Source organism: Bactrocera dorsalis, chromosome 4 (genome assembly GCF_023373825.1).
Source record: "Bactrocera dorsalis isolate Fly_Bdor chromosome 4, ASM2337382v1, whole genome shotgun sequence".
NCBI classification, from domain to species: domain Eukaryota; kingdom Metazoa; phylum Arthropoda; class Insecta; order Diptera; family Tephritidae; genus Bactrocera; species Bactrocera dorsalis.
The window spans coordinates 64,882,474-64,899,913 of record NC_064306.1 but is presented as its reverse complement, the minus strand read 5'-3'; the positions used below and the strand labels follow the sequence as shown (position 1 = coordinate 64,899,913).

Below are 17,440 nucleotides of genomic sequence, written 5' to 3'. Positions count from 1 at the left end.
TTTGTATCGATGGATATAGGAAGAGAGAAAGAAAACATAGTTCACATAGTTGACTGACTCTACCAACTCGAAACTCGCTCGGTAGAATTTTAAAGTTTCGAAAGCAAATGTTTAATCGTTTAACTGCATATTTAAATATTTGTGTATGTAGCTCACAGACTGTCTTTATGCAATAATCTGCAGACAACACTATGGAAAGCATGGTTAAACCAGCTAGATACCGCTGAAGAATCGAGTATTAAGGGGTCTAAACAGACAGTCTAAATCCTTTAAAAAAGACAACTTCGGCAATTTTTTCTGGGCGTATGGGAGAAATAATCACATTTTCCTCTCTCAGTCTCTATTAAACATGAGATTTTGATGCAAAATGCCAGCTAATGGGTCAATTTTCAGAACTATAATATAATTTTCCATAGGTTCTTTACGAGCGAATATGAGATAAGATACGAAATTTTAGCTAAAAAAAATTCAGTTTTTTGAAAATCCTAGGCTGGCCTAATCCATTACAACCATAAGACGGCGCTGAAGAACATATTATTTGTTTATTTGGAAAATAATGGAAAGGAAACAGGTTTGAAAGTGTGAAAAATTAAGAAATGATAATCAACTTTTTTTCCTTTCTCTCTTCACCGAATTGATAGAATATCCTCTGCCGCCTTATTGATGTGGCCGCAGAGCATGTTCCCGGTCCACCACGCGAGGTATGGTTACCTTCGCTTGGGACATCGATTGAATACTGCTGGAGTCCACCACCTCCATTTTCGCTCCTTGCCACAAGTTTTGAAGCGTTCTGACGGCTTCTCTTACCCATGTTAGCGTCGAGTCATCGTTACGTTTTAAGATTTTGACTCCACTAAGCCATCCTGCTCCATCAAATGACGCCGCTTCATTAGACGTTGAGGGTTTTTCCGCGTGCTTGACGTCTAGCTTCCCAGTTACGTTTTCGCACTTTCTTTTTTTCGAGGACGCCTTCGGTTCGCTCTCTGAAGAGCGCTGCGGTATTCTACTCAATGCAATTAGCATACGCTGGATCCGAGGCAATACTCCATTTTCGAGTGGCGAAGTGTGCCCGGCCGTTCTTGACCTCCTCTCTAGCCCAAGTTCAGCCATTTCACCTCTTCTTCCTTCAGACTCGACTTGCCCTCGAGACGGTTGCATATTTCGACCACCGCCTCCTTCCTCGCGTTTGCTTTCAACCCCTTCTAGCTTGGCTTCTTCCTTGGCACTCTCTTGTTGCCAGGGTTGGAACCCTCGGTCGCCTGCACAGAAGAGCGAATGAGTTCTTCTTCTTTTTCTGTGTTAATGCTTACAGCGCTTTCTTGGTCCGAGTCTTCATGGACTGTGGCACCTGTGCGCTGTAAACCTGGTTTGGCAGTAGTAGTACTACAACTACCGCAACTTTTTCCCGTTGCATTGGAGGTGTGGTCGCCTGCGACATAGCTCATAAGATCGCTGTTTTGATTCGGGGTCTCTACCCTTAGCGTGATATACCTATCGTAAGGTACCTCATTAGCAATGACCGTTGTATTACCCATTCACTTACTTCTGAGGATGCTTATAAAGCAGTTCAACATAAGGGGTTGATGGGGCTAGGAGCCGCCTGCCTGGAATGTAACGACTCTGACAGGAACCAGCTTAAGATCATGACATTGTACGCAGCGACCCCTTTGACCAGCCGACACCCGCGGAGGACACATTTATTTAACTTGGTTCAAGCCTCTTGTGCAAACTGCCGGTTCTGTGACATGGAGGCAAAAATTCTTGAGCACTTGTTGCCAGACTGCAAAGCAGTTTTAGACGCAGGATTAAGGCTCTTATAGCCATGTATCCAAATAGGCAACACGTTGCCTCAGTAGCACTTAAATAGCATCCAGCGGTATACTGGATTTATCAGTGTGCTGGACCTATGTGAGGCGTTACATATAGGAGGGCACAATATACCTTTGGTCGCGGTGCAAACATCAAGTTAAGTATATCTATATACGTATCTACATAAAAAATTATTTAAATAAGCATTGATTTCAACAAAATCTTCTTCATTTTAACCTCACTTTCCTGCCATATTTGCCGAAATCGCTTCCTGCTTGTCGTACGGAACTGAGAGTCGATAATTCATTAATAAATCTCATTAATTACAACAATAAATACATTAAACCTAACTCAGACCAACTGGAACGAGGAAAAATTAACAACAAAAGAGAGAAATAAAATCAATACACATTAACACAAACGCATGCATATATATGTATGTATCTACATATACATATATAAACATTATATTTTTGTAACTTAAAATGAAGCTGTGTGAAGGATACAAACAGCAACAACGAAATAATAATGTGTATGTGTGTATGTATAGTGTTGATAAAGTTATTTTTGTTGTTGCGATTGCCTTAATGTTTTGTCTGTGGCGGCAGACTTGAAACGCCTCATCGACCTTAAAGCTCCCGGAATGTTTTTGTGTCCACCACACACATGCATAAATACATATACATACATATGCACATTCATAAATATATACCCTTATGTGTGCTTAGCTCTCAGCAGGATTAGCAGGATGAGCAAGTCATCTAATGAAAAATGCAAACATAAATAAATCGAAATAAATTGGGGAAAAAGCGAATACATAGATGAACAAGCACAGGAATAGATGTACATACATATAGAAAGGGGCCACCTTCGGCTCTGGCTGTTAAAAGGGGTGGACAGCCAAACACTCACGGGCACACGCCAGACCGCCCACCCCTGCCAACCGCAGTTTTTGTATACAATTTACAACCAAAAGAGAAGGTACGAGTATGTTCGTCGGCTTGTATGCGGAAGAAACCAACAACAACATACATATATGTATATGTATATGTATGTGTGTATGTGTTGTATATATTAAATTATGTATGTAAACAAGTATATTTATGTGCATTTATTGCTATCGTGCATTGTTATTGCTTTCTCGCATGTATGATACAAACGTTGTTCTTGTCGTTCGTGTTGTTGCTGCTCTTGTCTACTGCTGTTATGGTTGCGGTTTCTGCCGCTACTGTCGGTTTATCTATCTGTCTGTCCCTCAGTTTGTTTGTACGCTTGCGGTCTGTTTGTTTGTTTAGTTAAACGCCTTCTTGTGTTTGTTGTATTTGCCAGCGAACACTGGTGGTGGCTGGGATTGTTAGTGTGTATTCGTCTCTTGCGTTAGTGTTTGTGTTTATCTGTGTAAAATTGCTAAGCAATTTCGCTCTCGTCGGCAAATGCGTGTGTGTGTTTTCAGTACATGAGGTAGCAGGAATGGGCGGAGCTTCGCTGGCTATTAAATGGATACACATTAAGGTAGAGTGGCGTTGCCAGATTTTGAAACTAAGGAAAAAGAGTGTGAGCTGCAAAAAAAATTATGTTTTGTGATTATGTCAAATCGAATATTTTAAAATCGCTTTTGTAAAATTCCATTAACTATTAATGATATTTGTATGTTAGTTAAACATTTTTGAGAAATTTAAGCGCAGAAACGTCAGTTTACACAGCCGTATTAGTTTTGCGGGGATACCAAATCTAGACATATCGGCTTATGGGTCACGGGTCTTTTCCAAGATTTGACGCATGATGAATATCTGGTTAGTTGTTGATTTTCCACGCCTAAAGTCGCACTGATAAGGTACAATCAGTTTGTTGACAGTGGGTCTTAATCCTTCACACAATACGCTCGATAGAACCTTATATTTCGTCCGACAATATTTTACAAAGAAGCTCCTCAGTTCGTCGCCGGCGAATCTAAATTCCTCAGCCGTCAATCCATCGAGCCTCGCTTCTTTGTTGTTTTTAAAACGGGTAATTTCTGCTGCTTCTTCTTCATGAGTTCACCATCTACTGATGTTATGCCTATGCTCTGGGCAATAGTCACTAGATCACGTTCTACAAGGGTAGACTCCGGTCTTGAAACCTTCTGTTAGTCGCCTCATCTTTTCGTGGAACTTTCGAGCATTACCCCTGTCGGCCAGTTTGTCAAGCTCTTTGAACTCTCAGCCTCCTCTGTATCTGTCCCATCCCGCACGTGTTGTGATCAATTGTAACGTTGCGTGGTAGGCAGTCTTCTTCACTACGACACGTAACTCCTCGTCATACCGGCTGTTCTTTTGCGTTTTCGGAAAACCAATCGTTTCATCAGCTGCAACAGTATCTAAGAAGCTTTAAATGCCATCCCACAGTTCCCTTTTACAGAGTTGCTGATGATGCTTTTTCTAAGGGAAAAATGCTTTAAAATATTTTAGGAAACATCAGACAATGGAAAATTTGTCCTGTTAAAAACCGAGAGATGTAGGCATAAGTACGATAAGCAAGTAAAAGTATAGCCCATATGGAGAATAAAAAAGTTTTACGTGTAACGCAAACCGAACATATCAAAGTAGAACCTCAAAAGAAGGCTGCTAGCCTTTGCTTGAGAGCACCAGCGAAAAGACACAAAATGCTGCAATATTGTAGTTTGGAGTAATGAATTCAAGAATAATAAAGGAATAATTACCCTATTTCAGGCGACTACCACTACAAGAACTAAATCCACGTTAAAAAAACTGAGAAATGGTCATCAGCCGTAATAAAGCGGCGTTCCACTCCATTGGGGATAGGACCATTTGTACAAGCTGAGGCAAAATGACTGGCAGAATTTATGTAGGTTGCTTTCCTTTTTCGAGAACTAAAACATGTTTTAAGCATGGAAAAATGCTTTACTATTTTTAAAAATATTCTCCATTAAGATCTAACACCACCTCTTCAGGTGTTGAAAATCGTTTACCTCTGAGTTTATTTTTCGCGAACAGGAATAAAAAGAAGACATTCCTTGCCAAGTCAGGATTTTGCGGAGGATAACTCATCAAATCGATGTTTTGAGTGCTGAAAACTGTAGTTGTTTCAGTCGATGAGTGAACCTTGTCATGGTGGTCGTGGTCTCCGACGGTTGGGTGTTCTGATTTCTTGAAAGACAACTGGCAAACAAATGTTTGCAACATGCCCATTTTTTTTCTTTGGAAGTGTTTCGAGCGCAAACAACTTTTGCTAATCTTGAAACACCCATACAGTCGTTTGCTGCCGACTTCGGATTCATATGTATAAATTCACGATTAAATTCGATGTTATAGACGTGTTTTGAAGCACCTCTATATTGTTTTATTAACCTTTCTTCGACCAATCGACGCTAGTTTTTTTTTTGAGCGGTTGGCAAATTGTGTGGGATCCAAAATGCTAATCTCACTAATGTCTGCAGTTGTCTCAATCTCACGGTAAGTCATATGACGATCTTGCAATATCACCTTGCGCACAGCCTCAATAGTTTCCGGACAACTAATTTTGGACAACCTCCCCAAAATTCGTCTTGGAGTGAACTACGACCACAATTGAATTCACTATATGATCGATAAACACTGGTGTTTGCTGGAACAAAACGTTCTGAGTATGCATACCAACAAAAATGATAAAATTTACGATAAAATTGTGAGTTTCCAGATTGCAACACTCGTGTTGCCAAATCACGAAATATTAAAGAGTTACACTTACATATGTACAGATGTACGTACGTACTGAGACCATTTAAATGGAAATTACGCCGATTTTCGACAACGTTCATGTGACTTAATTATGTGAGCATAAGTGTACACATACATGTATGTATGTACAAATCGTGAAAATACAAATACATATAATGGTGTAATGGTATTATAATGCGGACGCGGCCACACCTTGAGCCATAACTACGATTACCATTATTTTTACTAAACTAATATTTATTGGTGTAAATACTGGATTACCTCATAATACTATGAGAATGATTTTATTGCATAATCCTACTAGCCAACTAACGCCACTAACACAACAAAAGTCAAGCCTAACTACACGAAATATGCAAGCAAAGCGCAAACTCAGCGATGGACACTGCAAACAGAAGACAAAAACAAAATATACAATGGGAAACTGCCATTGCAGGCTCATACATGCATACATATTTGTATTCATACAAACATTTGAGGCCTTCATATTTGTATTTTCACAGTGAGAGGTGGCGAAAACACCACAGCAAACACTTAACCGTAATAAAAGCAGCAACAAAATTTACACAATCACATTAGGTAGGCGCATATAAATGTTTATATGAATATACACGTGCATTCATACACACATATACACATTAGCAGCTACAAACCGGCTATACACCAGGCCCACAAACCAATCAGCTGTCTGCTCTCTCTTTCACACCAACACTGTACGTTCAGCAGCGATTGGGCAATTACATAACGGCACAACACTGAGAAAGAGCAAGACGGCAGCTGTGACTTTGTATGTTGCTCAGTTGCTTCAGCTGTTGGAGCGACAAGCAGTCGCGCGACCAGCCTCGCGAGCGCGCAACAAAGCGACGGCGGCGGGCGAGTCAGGTTGGTTTTCTTGCGGTGAGTGCGCCATACGGAATCAGTCCACATTGGAGCTTGGCGTTGTGTGTACAAGAATACGAGCGTAGCACAAGAAACTTGTACGCGACGGCGGTGACGTTTTCGATTGTTGCGCTAACGACGGCTCTTGATGATGATGATGGGTGTGAATGGCGCGTGTGGAATGGTGATTAACAACAAAAACCACAAAGTATCAATGTGTGCCAAGTGAAATTGATATCGGAGCAATCAATAGAGCAAAACAACAAAAAAAAAGTAACAACAATTATTGAATAATAGTGTCGTTTGGTGAATTGTTGAGTTGAAAGTGTATAGAAAGAAGAATAGAAAGATAAAAGATTTAATAAAAAATAACGTGAAAAAATTCAAAAAATATTCAAGTTTGATATAATCTTGGTATAAAACGCCAACAAGCAGCTTACATAGCAGTGCAACACAGCTTAGCCCTAAACTGATATACAGACTCATCTCTACCCACACCACAAGACAACACACAAGCGAACCGCAAAAATGCTCGTGCCGTCGGACATGATTGCCGCTCAGTCCAAAATGGTCTATCAAATGAACAAATATTGCGCGGATCGCGTCCAAGTGCGCAAAGCACAAATCCACAAACAAATACTCGAGGTCTGTCGCATAGTGCAGGATGTGCTCAAAGAGGTCGAGGTGCAAGAGCCGCGTTTTATCTCCTCGCTCAACGACTACAACGGTCGCTTTGAGGGTCTCGAGGTGATCTCGCCCAACGAATTCGAAATCGTTATATACCTCAATCAAATGGGTGTGCTGAATTTCGTGGACGACGGCACGCTACCCGGTTGTGCGGTGCTCAAGCTCAGCGATGGTCGCAAGCGTTCCATGTCGCTGTGGGTGGAGTTCATCACCGCGTCGGGTTATTTGTCGGCGCGCAAAATACGTTCGCGCTTTCAGACGCTGGTCGCGCAGGCGTGTGACAAGTGCGCCTACCGAGATATAGTCAAAATGATTGCCGATACCACGGAGGTGAAGTTGCGCATACGCGAACGCATCATTGTGCAGATTACGCCCGCCTTCAAGTGTGCCGGCTTGTGGCCGCGTTCGGCTGCCCACTGGCCGCTGCCGGGCATACCGTGGCCGCATCCCAACATTGTGGCAGAGGTTAAGACTGAGGGCTTCGATATGCTGTCGAAGGAGTGCATTGCGTTGCAGGGCAAAAATTCCGCCATGGAGGGCGATGCTTGGGTGTTGAGCTTCACCGATGCCGAGAATCGGCTGCTGCAAGGTGAGTGTGTGTGTGTGTGTGAGCTGCCGCTATAGTCATATTATATGTGTAGATATCATTAAAAATGGGCCACAAAAGCTTGGTGTTAGTCACAGCGGTTGTTAACTTAATCATCGCCGTTTTTTGTTTTGCTCGGCAACCGCGTCGCTTTGCCGTCGGACTGGCGTGATACACGCTGTGTTGTGTGCTCTGCTTGGCGCCAAACACTTACGGCGACGCTTACTCAGCGCTGGGGGAATCACTTTCAATGATTTTTTTTTTAAATAATTTTGATATTAAGACTATTTTTTTATTGCGGTATATTTTTAGTAGGAATTTTGATAGCAGATCATGATTTGGTGTAGAGAAGTTGATAGTTAAGCACATGTTTAAATGGGTTCTTGTAAGTTTAACTGCAACAGCTGTCAACAAAATTTGAAAATTATGTAACTAACGATTTTAAAATTAATTTGTATCTATCGATATTTTGAGTTTATTTAAACATATAAAATTAACAAATGCGTCTAGGAACCCAATTGAAATTTAGTAATGTAAAGTATTATGAGCAAACCAAGGGTTTTCGGTCCATAATTCCGACCTCTTTTTATGCATAAATCACTCAAACGACGCATAACACTCAAATAGTGTTCCTTGTTGACAATTTGGTCGATCGGAAGGAATTCAGACATCGATAATCGAAAAAACTGTCAGAATATCCTTAATTTTGATCTGCTTTGACGTGGTTTTTTCGTCTTCGGCTCACCTTTCCCACGATATTCGGCCGATTGATCGTCAGTTTACGGGTCGTAAGCATAGATCCAAGACTCATCGCCAGTTATAATACGTTCAATGACATCCTGGTAGTCAGAAAGTAGTGTTTCACAGACGTTAACACGACGATGTTTTTCGAAAAAATTTACTGTTTTTGGAACCAATCGTGCTTTTACTTTTCTTAGGCCCAATTGATGTTTCAAAATGATCTTCACTGATCCTTCCGATTTTCTAACAACGGCAGTAAAGTCTCTGACTGTTAACCATCTATTCTCAAGCACCGTTTCCTTTATTTTATTAACATGTTGATCATCAGTTGATCGCCGTTCTGGATGTGGTTCGTCTTAAAGGTGCAACCGAAGTTAACGTTTTTTCTTGTTTTTACTAGATATTGCAATTTGGCAGGTAATATGGTTTTGCCTTTTGTAAAGGATTTAAAAGTTGTGGTACAAGGCAAGTCAAGAATTCAAAGTTTAAAGTTTTCAGAGTCATACAATTTTTTAATAAATACAATTGGATTACTGGCATTCATGAAAACTTGGTGCTTTGTCTGGAATATAGGCTGCATGTGGCTGTATAAGATCCACCCAGCCAAGCTCCCAGAGCTTTTGGCGAGCAGATATGGATGTGTGCGGTTAGACGTTGTCCTAATGGAACACTATTTCTCCTCAATTTACCAATACTGGCAGCAGCTGGGCGATTGCTTTCTTCAAATCGAATAAATAAAGGACCAAATTGAGAGTTTGGCCGTAGTGAAGCAGTTCCTAGGAAATGATTCACTGACAATACCACCAAACACATAACAGACCTTCCTAACCATAAATTTTGTCGTGCTCGGCTCATTTTGATGCGTTCCGGTTGCCGTTCTCATAATTTCCCACGACAGTCGAGTCTGCGTAATCCGAACGGACCGGGTTTTTAACCAGCCAAGGATTGTCAAGTCGGCAGCAAAAACAACGGTGTCCTAAGTGAACCACTTCTTATCCTCAGTAACCAATCGCTTCAGAAATGGATCGATTTTGTTAACTCGCGTAGAGTTCAGCTTCTTTTTGTTTTTTTTTTTTTTTTTAGCCTTTTTTAAATAGTTTCGAACTGCTTTTTTGTATCCAATTTCACCAGTTCGAATGTAAAATTTTGTAAAAGTTTTCATTTTAGACTTTTTTATTGAACCTCAGTACACTTCAATCGTTAAGTTAAAAACTTTTCATTTATAAGACAAAAGCATTGTAAACTAGTGTCCATAGCTTTCAAATGTGAATCAAGTGTTTGCCGTCTTACATAATCTACATTTCCTTTATATATCTTCGACAATCTAACATTCCTCTGACCATGGTCTTAAATATATTATATTCGAAACTGATCGGCAAGGTTTAGTCCATCAAAAGTACAAAAAATGTGTAATACACTAGTGACTTATGTTTGGGCTTAATTTTAGGTTAGTCTGGTAGGCCAAATATTCACGCATAGACCAGTTTTGGTCCTCTGCGACACCAGACGAAGTTCTGTTACTAGGTCCATGAGGAGTAGTCGTCCTTTAGAATGCCTGTGCTTGACGCGAATTTCAACAGACTCTGTGGCCTCACTATCGATACCTCCTCCAGCGTATCATACCGTGGGGACCACAGATGCTTACAGCGTAGTGCGGGATAAGTTCACAAGAGGTGTTCCATTATTTCCCTGATGCCTTGCTCTAGACATTTTCTGCAGTCTTCTCGATCTGTCAGCCTCATGCTGGGCTTGGTATTAACATTCTTATGATTTTTTTAAGAATGAGGTCAGTAATAACTATAATAAAGTTGATTAATTTATTTAAATTTATTGTTAAATCGGCGAAGCCAACTGGAAGCGAAATAAAAGTAACAGTACTGACGTTGTTTCTATAAAAATCGTATGACATTTGGAAATAAATCATTAGAAAATCACGGGGCAGAAAATCCCAGCATAAATTCGAAATTGCTATGAGAAATAACTGTGCTTCGTAAAAATGTCAACAAATCGGATTCAGGAATCAGCTAGAAAACGCGATTCGAAAGAATTTACGGCAAGTAATCAGCGACACTTTGAAAAGTAACTGATTTATTTAAAAACTCATAACACCGCTTTCGATACACTTTTGATATGGAGAATTATAAATTAAACGTAATCGCGCTGATATGAAGAAAACGCGTCACAAAGCGACGCTGACGACACACAAACCGGCAGCAAGAAGCGCCACAATAACGGCGCTGGTGAGCGCGCTGAGATTAAGGCTGCAAACAAACACACATACAAATGTAGATATATATACATGCATGTATGGATGTAGTGACATGTGTAGGTGTGTGTGTGTACACGAACTGTTGTAAATTGTCGAAAGTATTGGCTCATTCTGCACTTTTATCAGGAAGTTACGCCGCTTGCTCGAAGTTCACGAACTGTGCGCCAGCTGCCAGCTTCGATTCAAAAACTTCTAATTAAATAATAATAAATGCGAATGCGAGAAATGAATTAAAGATTAATGAACACACTGGTTATTCGCCAAATCAATTGAATTGCTTTGCATTGATAAATTGATTGCTTAATCGCGCATTTATCATCATATTAGCATAGTTGTTGGTGGCGTTTAAAATTGCTGACAATTAATTTGTATGAGTGAAGTAAATAAAAACAAGTAAAAACGTTAACTTTGATGGCACCGAAGCTATAATACCCTACACAGCTGCACTGCTCATGGCAAATAAGTTTATAAAGTTTATTTATCTTGATTTTGATGGGTAGGTTTGTAAGGCAGCAATATGCTATAGTAGTCCGATCTGAATGATATGTTAAGAGAATGTAGCGATTCTTTGGACAATAAGCTGTGCCGAAATTTGTATAGATATCTCGTCAAATAAAAAAGTTTTCCATACAAGAACTTAAATTTGAGCGTTCAGTTTGTATGACAGCTATATGCTATAGTGATCATCCGATATAAGCAATTTCTTGGAAATTGTACTGTTGCTTTGTAAAATAAGTTACGCTGAATTTGGTGCAAATATCTTGTCAAATAAAAAAGCTTTCAATGCAAAAACTTCAGTTTGGTTGGTCAGTTTGTATGGCAGCTATATCTCCTAGTGATCCGATCTGTAAAATTTCTTTGGAGATTGTATTGATGTCTTAAAATCTAATGTGTACCAAATTTGGTAAAGATATCTTGACAAATAAAAAACTTTTCCACATAAAGACTTAATTTTAATATATCAGTTTGTATGGCAGCTATATGCTATAGAGGTCCGATATCAGCGAATTTCCCAAATGAGAAGCTTTTTTAGAAGAAATGCACGTATACAAAATTTTAGCAAGATATCACAAAAATTGAGCGACTAGTTTACGTTTATACAAGCGAACTGACCTTGGCAACTTTTAACTTAATAATATGTAGTACACTGTTCAGGGTATAAAAACACTACTAGAATATTGCTTATGACTATTTAAATACTTCCTTGAAGCATTACTGAGATTCTGAGTAGTCGTGCGCTATTCACAAGCATTAGCTGTCTTATATAATATTTTCATATAAATACACATATTACATATACATAGATAAATCTATAATTGTCACTTTGTTTGAGCGCAGCGGGAGTTATCTATTGAATCAATTAGATACATAGTTATTTAATAGCGACGGCAACTTGCCTACCGCCTAATACTTGGTATCAGTTAGTAATCTAGCAAGTTTCATTCATTAAAATATTTTCAAATGTTAATTATTGCAAAAAATTCCTATTTAAACGAGCGACTGAGCATTTTACTGTAGAAGAGAGCGCCTTGCATTTTTACTGGTCAAACAGTTGCGTTAGCTGAGCGCTCTATGTGGACACTCCTTGCAATATGATTGGCATGTAGAGGTCAAGTGAGAAACAAACAAAAACAAATTTTCACTAGACTCGAGATGAAATCAAGCGAATTGACCGATTTAGAAATGAACGAATTGGAATTAATGACTATTTTTGAGAAGGAAATAAGAAAATAAATATTTACAAACTTTTGCAGAGAACAGTTGAAATTTTTGTTAAGAAATGTTTAAAGTTTTGTTTAAAATGTTCTAAACTTTTGTTTAAAATTTATTAAATTTTTTTTAGAATTTTTTCTGGGTGAAAAATTAAAGAAGCTTAAAAAATTTAGAATGAATTCATTGATAATAATTATTATGGAAATGAAGGACAGCCTGTTTGCAAAATAAGCCTCTTTAAATTGTGCGTGAAAGGCTCATATATGTAACATACTTATAGTTACTAATTTAAGTCCATTATTCAGATATTATTACTTAACAAAACAAATTAACAAAACGTAATTAAATGGAATTCAGAGAGCATCCTGTGTAGGAGCTACCGAGACGTTAAATTCATATCCGAACTATGCGCTAAATATGCGCCTGTCTGTAGAGAGAGATTTTCATATAGAATTAAGGAGATTGGTGATTGGACCAGAAGAGTTATAAACAAAGCGAAATTCTGAACCAGCTCGAAACTAATCTAAATAAATTAGACTATATCCTCTAAAGGTTGGACTTCAATACTGATTTCCAGCTAAGAATATCCTCTAGACATGAATGGTGTGTAGTAGGGGAGAAGAATAATATCTCAATATATACCGATGGTTCCAAAATGGACTGTAGTGCAGACGCCTCCGAAAATCTTGAGATATCAATATCTATATTTCCATCTACCAAACTCTGCTAGCATCTTCCAGTAGGGACGAGGATTTTGATATCTTTCTATTCGAGAAACTTGATATCTTTCTATTTTTGCGTCTACCAAACTAAGCTAGTATGTTCCAAGCGGAGGTACTAGGCATAGTTCTATAGACAACTACGAGAGGATACAGAAAGCGACCATTTGCACAGACAGCCTGCCAGCAATATAAGCCATGTCATATCCAAAGACCAATTTCAGCGTAGCCAACAAATGTTGGAAAGCTTTAAGCTCACTGGCAAAACAACTCCTTATTCTTTACTGTCAGAGACACCGCTACTCGTTTATAGCCGACTTGGACTCAACTCCACTTATTCATAATTTGGGTTCCCGGTCGCAGGAACATTTTCGGCAACGAAAAAGCAGACCAGTTGGCTAAGTCAAGAGCCTCTCTAGACGAGTACGAGACAGAGACAATACCGTGTCGACTAAGAACGTTCAGGAGGGAGTTGAGTACACAATTTGAACAAATAGCTCAAAATAGATGGAAATTTTCAACTTAAAGTATTATAGCGAAAAGGATATGGTCAAATTATGACAAGACAAAAACGAAGTACTCGTACTTCGTCTTTAAGTCCAGGAAAAGTATATACGGACTTACAGCTACCATAACGGGGCATTAGCCTTCGTTTATGGCATGCGAGGTATATGACATAGTTGTCCGAAGTCGCTGATTCTGACATACATATGATCAATAATATATCCGAATAAACCTTTGACCTAACAACTTCATTTGAAAATTCCTTCACCTCTGTCTCTCTATCATATAAGAGAGTTCAAAAACGAATGTATTAACAAATATATACAAATACTTATATCAAATTTTCACATAATAATGAAATAAATTGAGCTTCTAAGCAAAAAAAAAACATTTAAACGTCCTTTTCAAATAAAATACCGAGATCAGAAGCTTAAAAATATTATTGAAATTTTTTCGAAAAATTTTTATTAAATAAAAATAAAATTATTTTCTCTTCTAGTTTTTAGTAACCATTTAGCTCAATAATCATGCCTACAAAAAACGAAAAACCTTTTCAATAAATATTCTTTTTTTAAATCCCGAGTGGTTTTATTCCAATCAATTTTTAATAATAATTTGTCTATTAAGTTAATTACCTTTAATAATAATTATTAACAAATAATACATTTAAATGCGAGTAATTCTCCATTACCAATTGATAACCCATTTGCTAGAACGCCTCAAAGCCAGCGGGCTTGCCAAGCTTCACATGGTAATACATAGTTGCTTAGATGGCGCACAAAGCTTTTAAGTTTGCGAAGTCTGCGCATTGTGACGTATGTCATTCATGCTTAACAAATGACTAATTTATTGGGCATAATAAAATATTGCTGCTTGTTTGCTTAAACTTAAAAATAACAAAAACAAACACAAGCAATAAGCAAAGCGCAGCAAAGCTAGAAGGGCGCTACTAGATTACAAAAATTAAACAAAACAAAAAAAATAAAAATATAAAAAAATAGAAAAAAAAAAATTAGAAAAAATAAAAAATAAAAATAAATAAAAAAGTCTAAAAGACGAAATACAACAACTTTAATAGTTTTACGCTGCGTCTTGGTAATATAACAACAACCACAATAACCATAAAGCAGCGCATTACACAAAAATGCGTCCATAAAAATGTCAGGCGCTACAACAAATTAATACTCGTTTGTCGGCGATAAGCGGTTGCGAGAACACCTCTACACACACACATGTATAAACATACTTACAAATACAACTCTATGTACATATATTCATAAGAAATATTCTACAATTTTGCTGTTTTACCGTCGGTATTAACTTAAGAGACCGATATACATGTAGTATGTTTGTTGTTTGTTGTAATTGAGGAAAATCGAAAGTCGCTTGTGGCGCTGTGAACAGTTTTATGATTATTGTACTTGCCATATCTGTGTATAAATATAAACATTCAGTATCGGATACTCAGATTTCTTGGGCTTCAATAAAATCACGCCATTATTTGTTTAGGGTTTTACGTGAGCTTTAGGGCTTTAAGAACTGACCTATTGATAACTTATCAAACCGTTTATTGAAAAAACTACTACAACTATGTATGCTTCTGTATATTCATATGGCTTCATATTCTTTCTTTTGTACGACGTCACGTCTCAGCTTTAATTTGGAATCATTTCAACCTAATACTAAATCTCCTAAAACACTCGCTTTAATATAATGCTTCCTTTTTGTAGAATAGCAAGCAGAACCATTAACTGTGATTGCACTGTAGCTATAATACCCATCTCAGGTGCATTTTTATAACCTTAAAGGGTATAAAAAGATTTTTATCTTGATTTTGAGCGGTCAGTTTATATAGCAGCTATATGCTATAGTTATCCGAGTTAAACAATTTCTTCGGAGATTATTTTGTTGTCTTCTGGAATAATCTTTACCAAATTTCATCAAGATATCTCGTCAAATTAAAAAGTTTTCTATACAAGGACTTGAGTTGTAGCGGTCAGTTTGTATGACAGCTATATGCTATAGTAGTCCAATCTAAACAATATGTTCGAAGATTGTAGAAAAGTCTTGGAAAATAATATACGCCAAATTTCGTGACGATACCTCGTCAAATAAAACATTTTTCGATACAAGGACTTGAGTTGGATCGATCAGTTTGTATGGTAGCTATATACTATAGTAATTTGATATCGTACATTCCAACAAATGATAAGTTTTTTGGCAAGCAAAGGATGTGTGCAAAATTTCAGAACGATATCTCAAAAACTTGGGGACTGATTCGCGTAAATACTGACAGATATTGCTAAATCGGACGGACATGTCTAAATCTACTCAGCTCATCACGCTGATCATTTAGATATATTTTATAGGGTCTCTGACTTTTAGTTCTGAGTGTTACAAACATCGGTCCTAGAACAACCACAAGTTCTTTAGTGCTCTTATCGTCTACTTTTAGAAAGCTGGGTTTAGTAAATTTAGCGAGGATTGATTAATCGCCAGTACATGTCTGGTCCGTGGTCTCGTAGAAACATTGAAATAGATGTCTTCTTATAGTCTCGATGCCCCTCTCTTCCAACGACTGCTTCACACCCACAACTCCCTTGCCGGTGTATGGGTAGAGAAGGATACGCCAGAGTTTGGTTTGGCGACTCCATGATCCCATAAGAAGTCAAAGTCAGTGGGGATTTCCGAGTGTTCAGACAAGTGCTTAATTAGAAACTAAGATTCTCTGAGTCTGTTGACAACTTTCGCAGCCAACAGAAGACTGAAAATGAGGTACTTGAGGTTTGACTCAAATACCGTCCAGAGCAACTACGACTGCTTCCGGCAAAACGTTACTGGAAACTGCTTCTAAATCAAGGAAGGTCCCAACAGCAAATCTTATTTAATGTCTCAGTTTTCATTATCTATTTATGTCTCATTTAATGTCTCAGTTATTCATTATTCAATAAAAACATTCATAGTATGAGCGGAAAGGTGGTTGAGTTTCGACATTACTGGTCTTCAAGGTTTCCTTTTAATATTTTGAAACCATTTTTACACATTTCTGTATTGTTATTAAGAGCATCTATCATATATAAATTCCCTTTCTTCCTTCCAGGTGCCAGCCGTCGGCGTTGTTTGAGCATTTTGAAGACACTACGCGATCGACATTTGGACTTGCCCGGCAATCCGGTCACATCGTACCACTTGAAGACACTGCTGCTCTACGAGTGTGAGAAACATCCGCGCGAAATGGAATGGGAAGAGAATTGCATTGCCGATCGCATTAACGGCATATTTCTGCAGCTGATTTCCTGCTTGCAATGCCGTCGTTGTCCACACTATTTCCTACCGAACATGGATCTGTTCAAGGGCAAGTCGCCCGGCGCGCTGGAAAATGCGGCGAAGCAAGTGTGGCGCCTTACACGAATCATGTTGACCAATGCGCGCTGCTTAGAGGAGTTATAAAATTGTTATATAAAATTATTATTTGCGTTAATTTGTAAGAAATTAAAAGTTAATTAAGTAATTTATAAATGGTAGCTGTTTTAAGTTAGGGTGGTTTAACAAATTTCTAGGTTGCTAATTTAAGTGAAAAAGTAGTGAAAAAAAAGATATTTTAAATGAAATTTTTTTTAAGTTTAATTTTCTTAATTTTTATAATTTAAATTTTTGAAATGCTTTTTATAAATTATTTTTATTTCAAAAATTTAATTAATTTAATTATGATTTTTTTTAGCAAAGAAAGAAATTTAAATTTATAATTAAAATTTGTTTAATGAATTAATCAAAAATTTAATTAGTTAAAATTTAAAAAATTTAATTTTTTTAATTT

The 17,440-nt window shown here is 37.9% G+C and overlaps 1 protein-coding gene across 1 annotated transcript; it reads left to right on the top strand.

Moving 5' to 3' along the window:
* The first annotated feature begins 6,366 nt into the window (after positions 1-6,366).
* Positions 6,367-17,208, top strand: LOC105225186 (protein mab-21). The gene is made up of 2 exons (XM_011203537.4): positions 6,367-7,680; positions 16,724-17,208. Exons 1-2 carry the CDS (start codon positions 6,933-6,935, stop codon positions 17,071-17,073), a joined length of 1,098 nt encoding a protein of 365 aa, XP_011201839.1. The 5' UTR covers positions 6,367-6,932; the 3' UTR covers positions 17,074-17,208.
* The last annotated feature ends 232 nt before the right edge of the window (positions 17,209-17,440 follow it).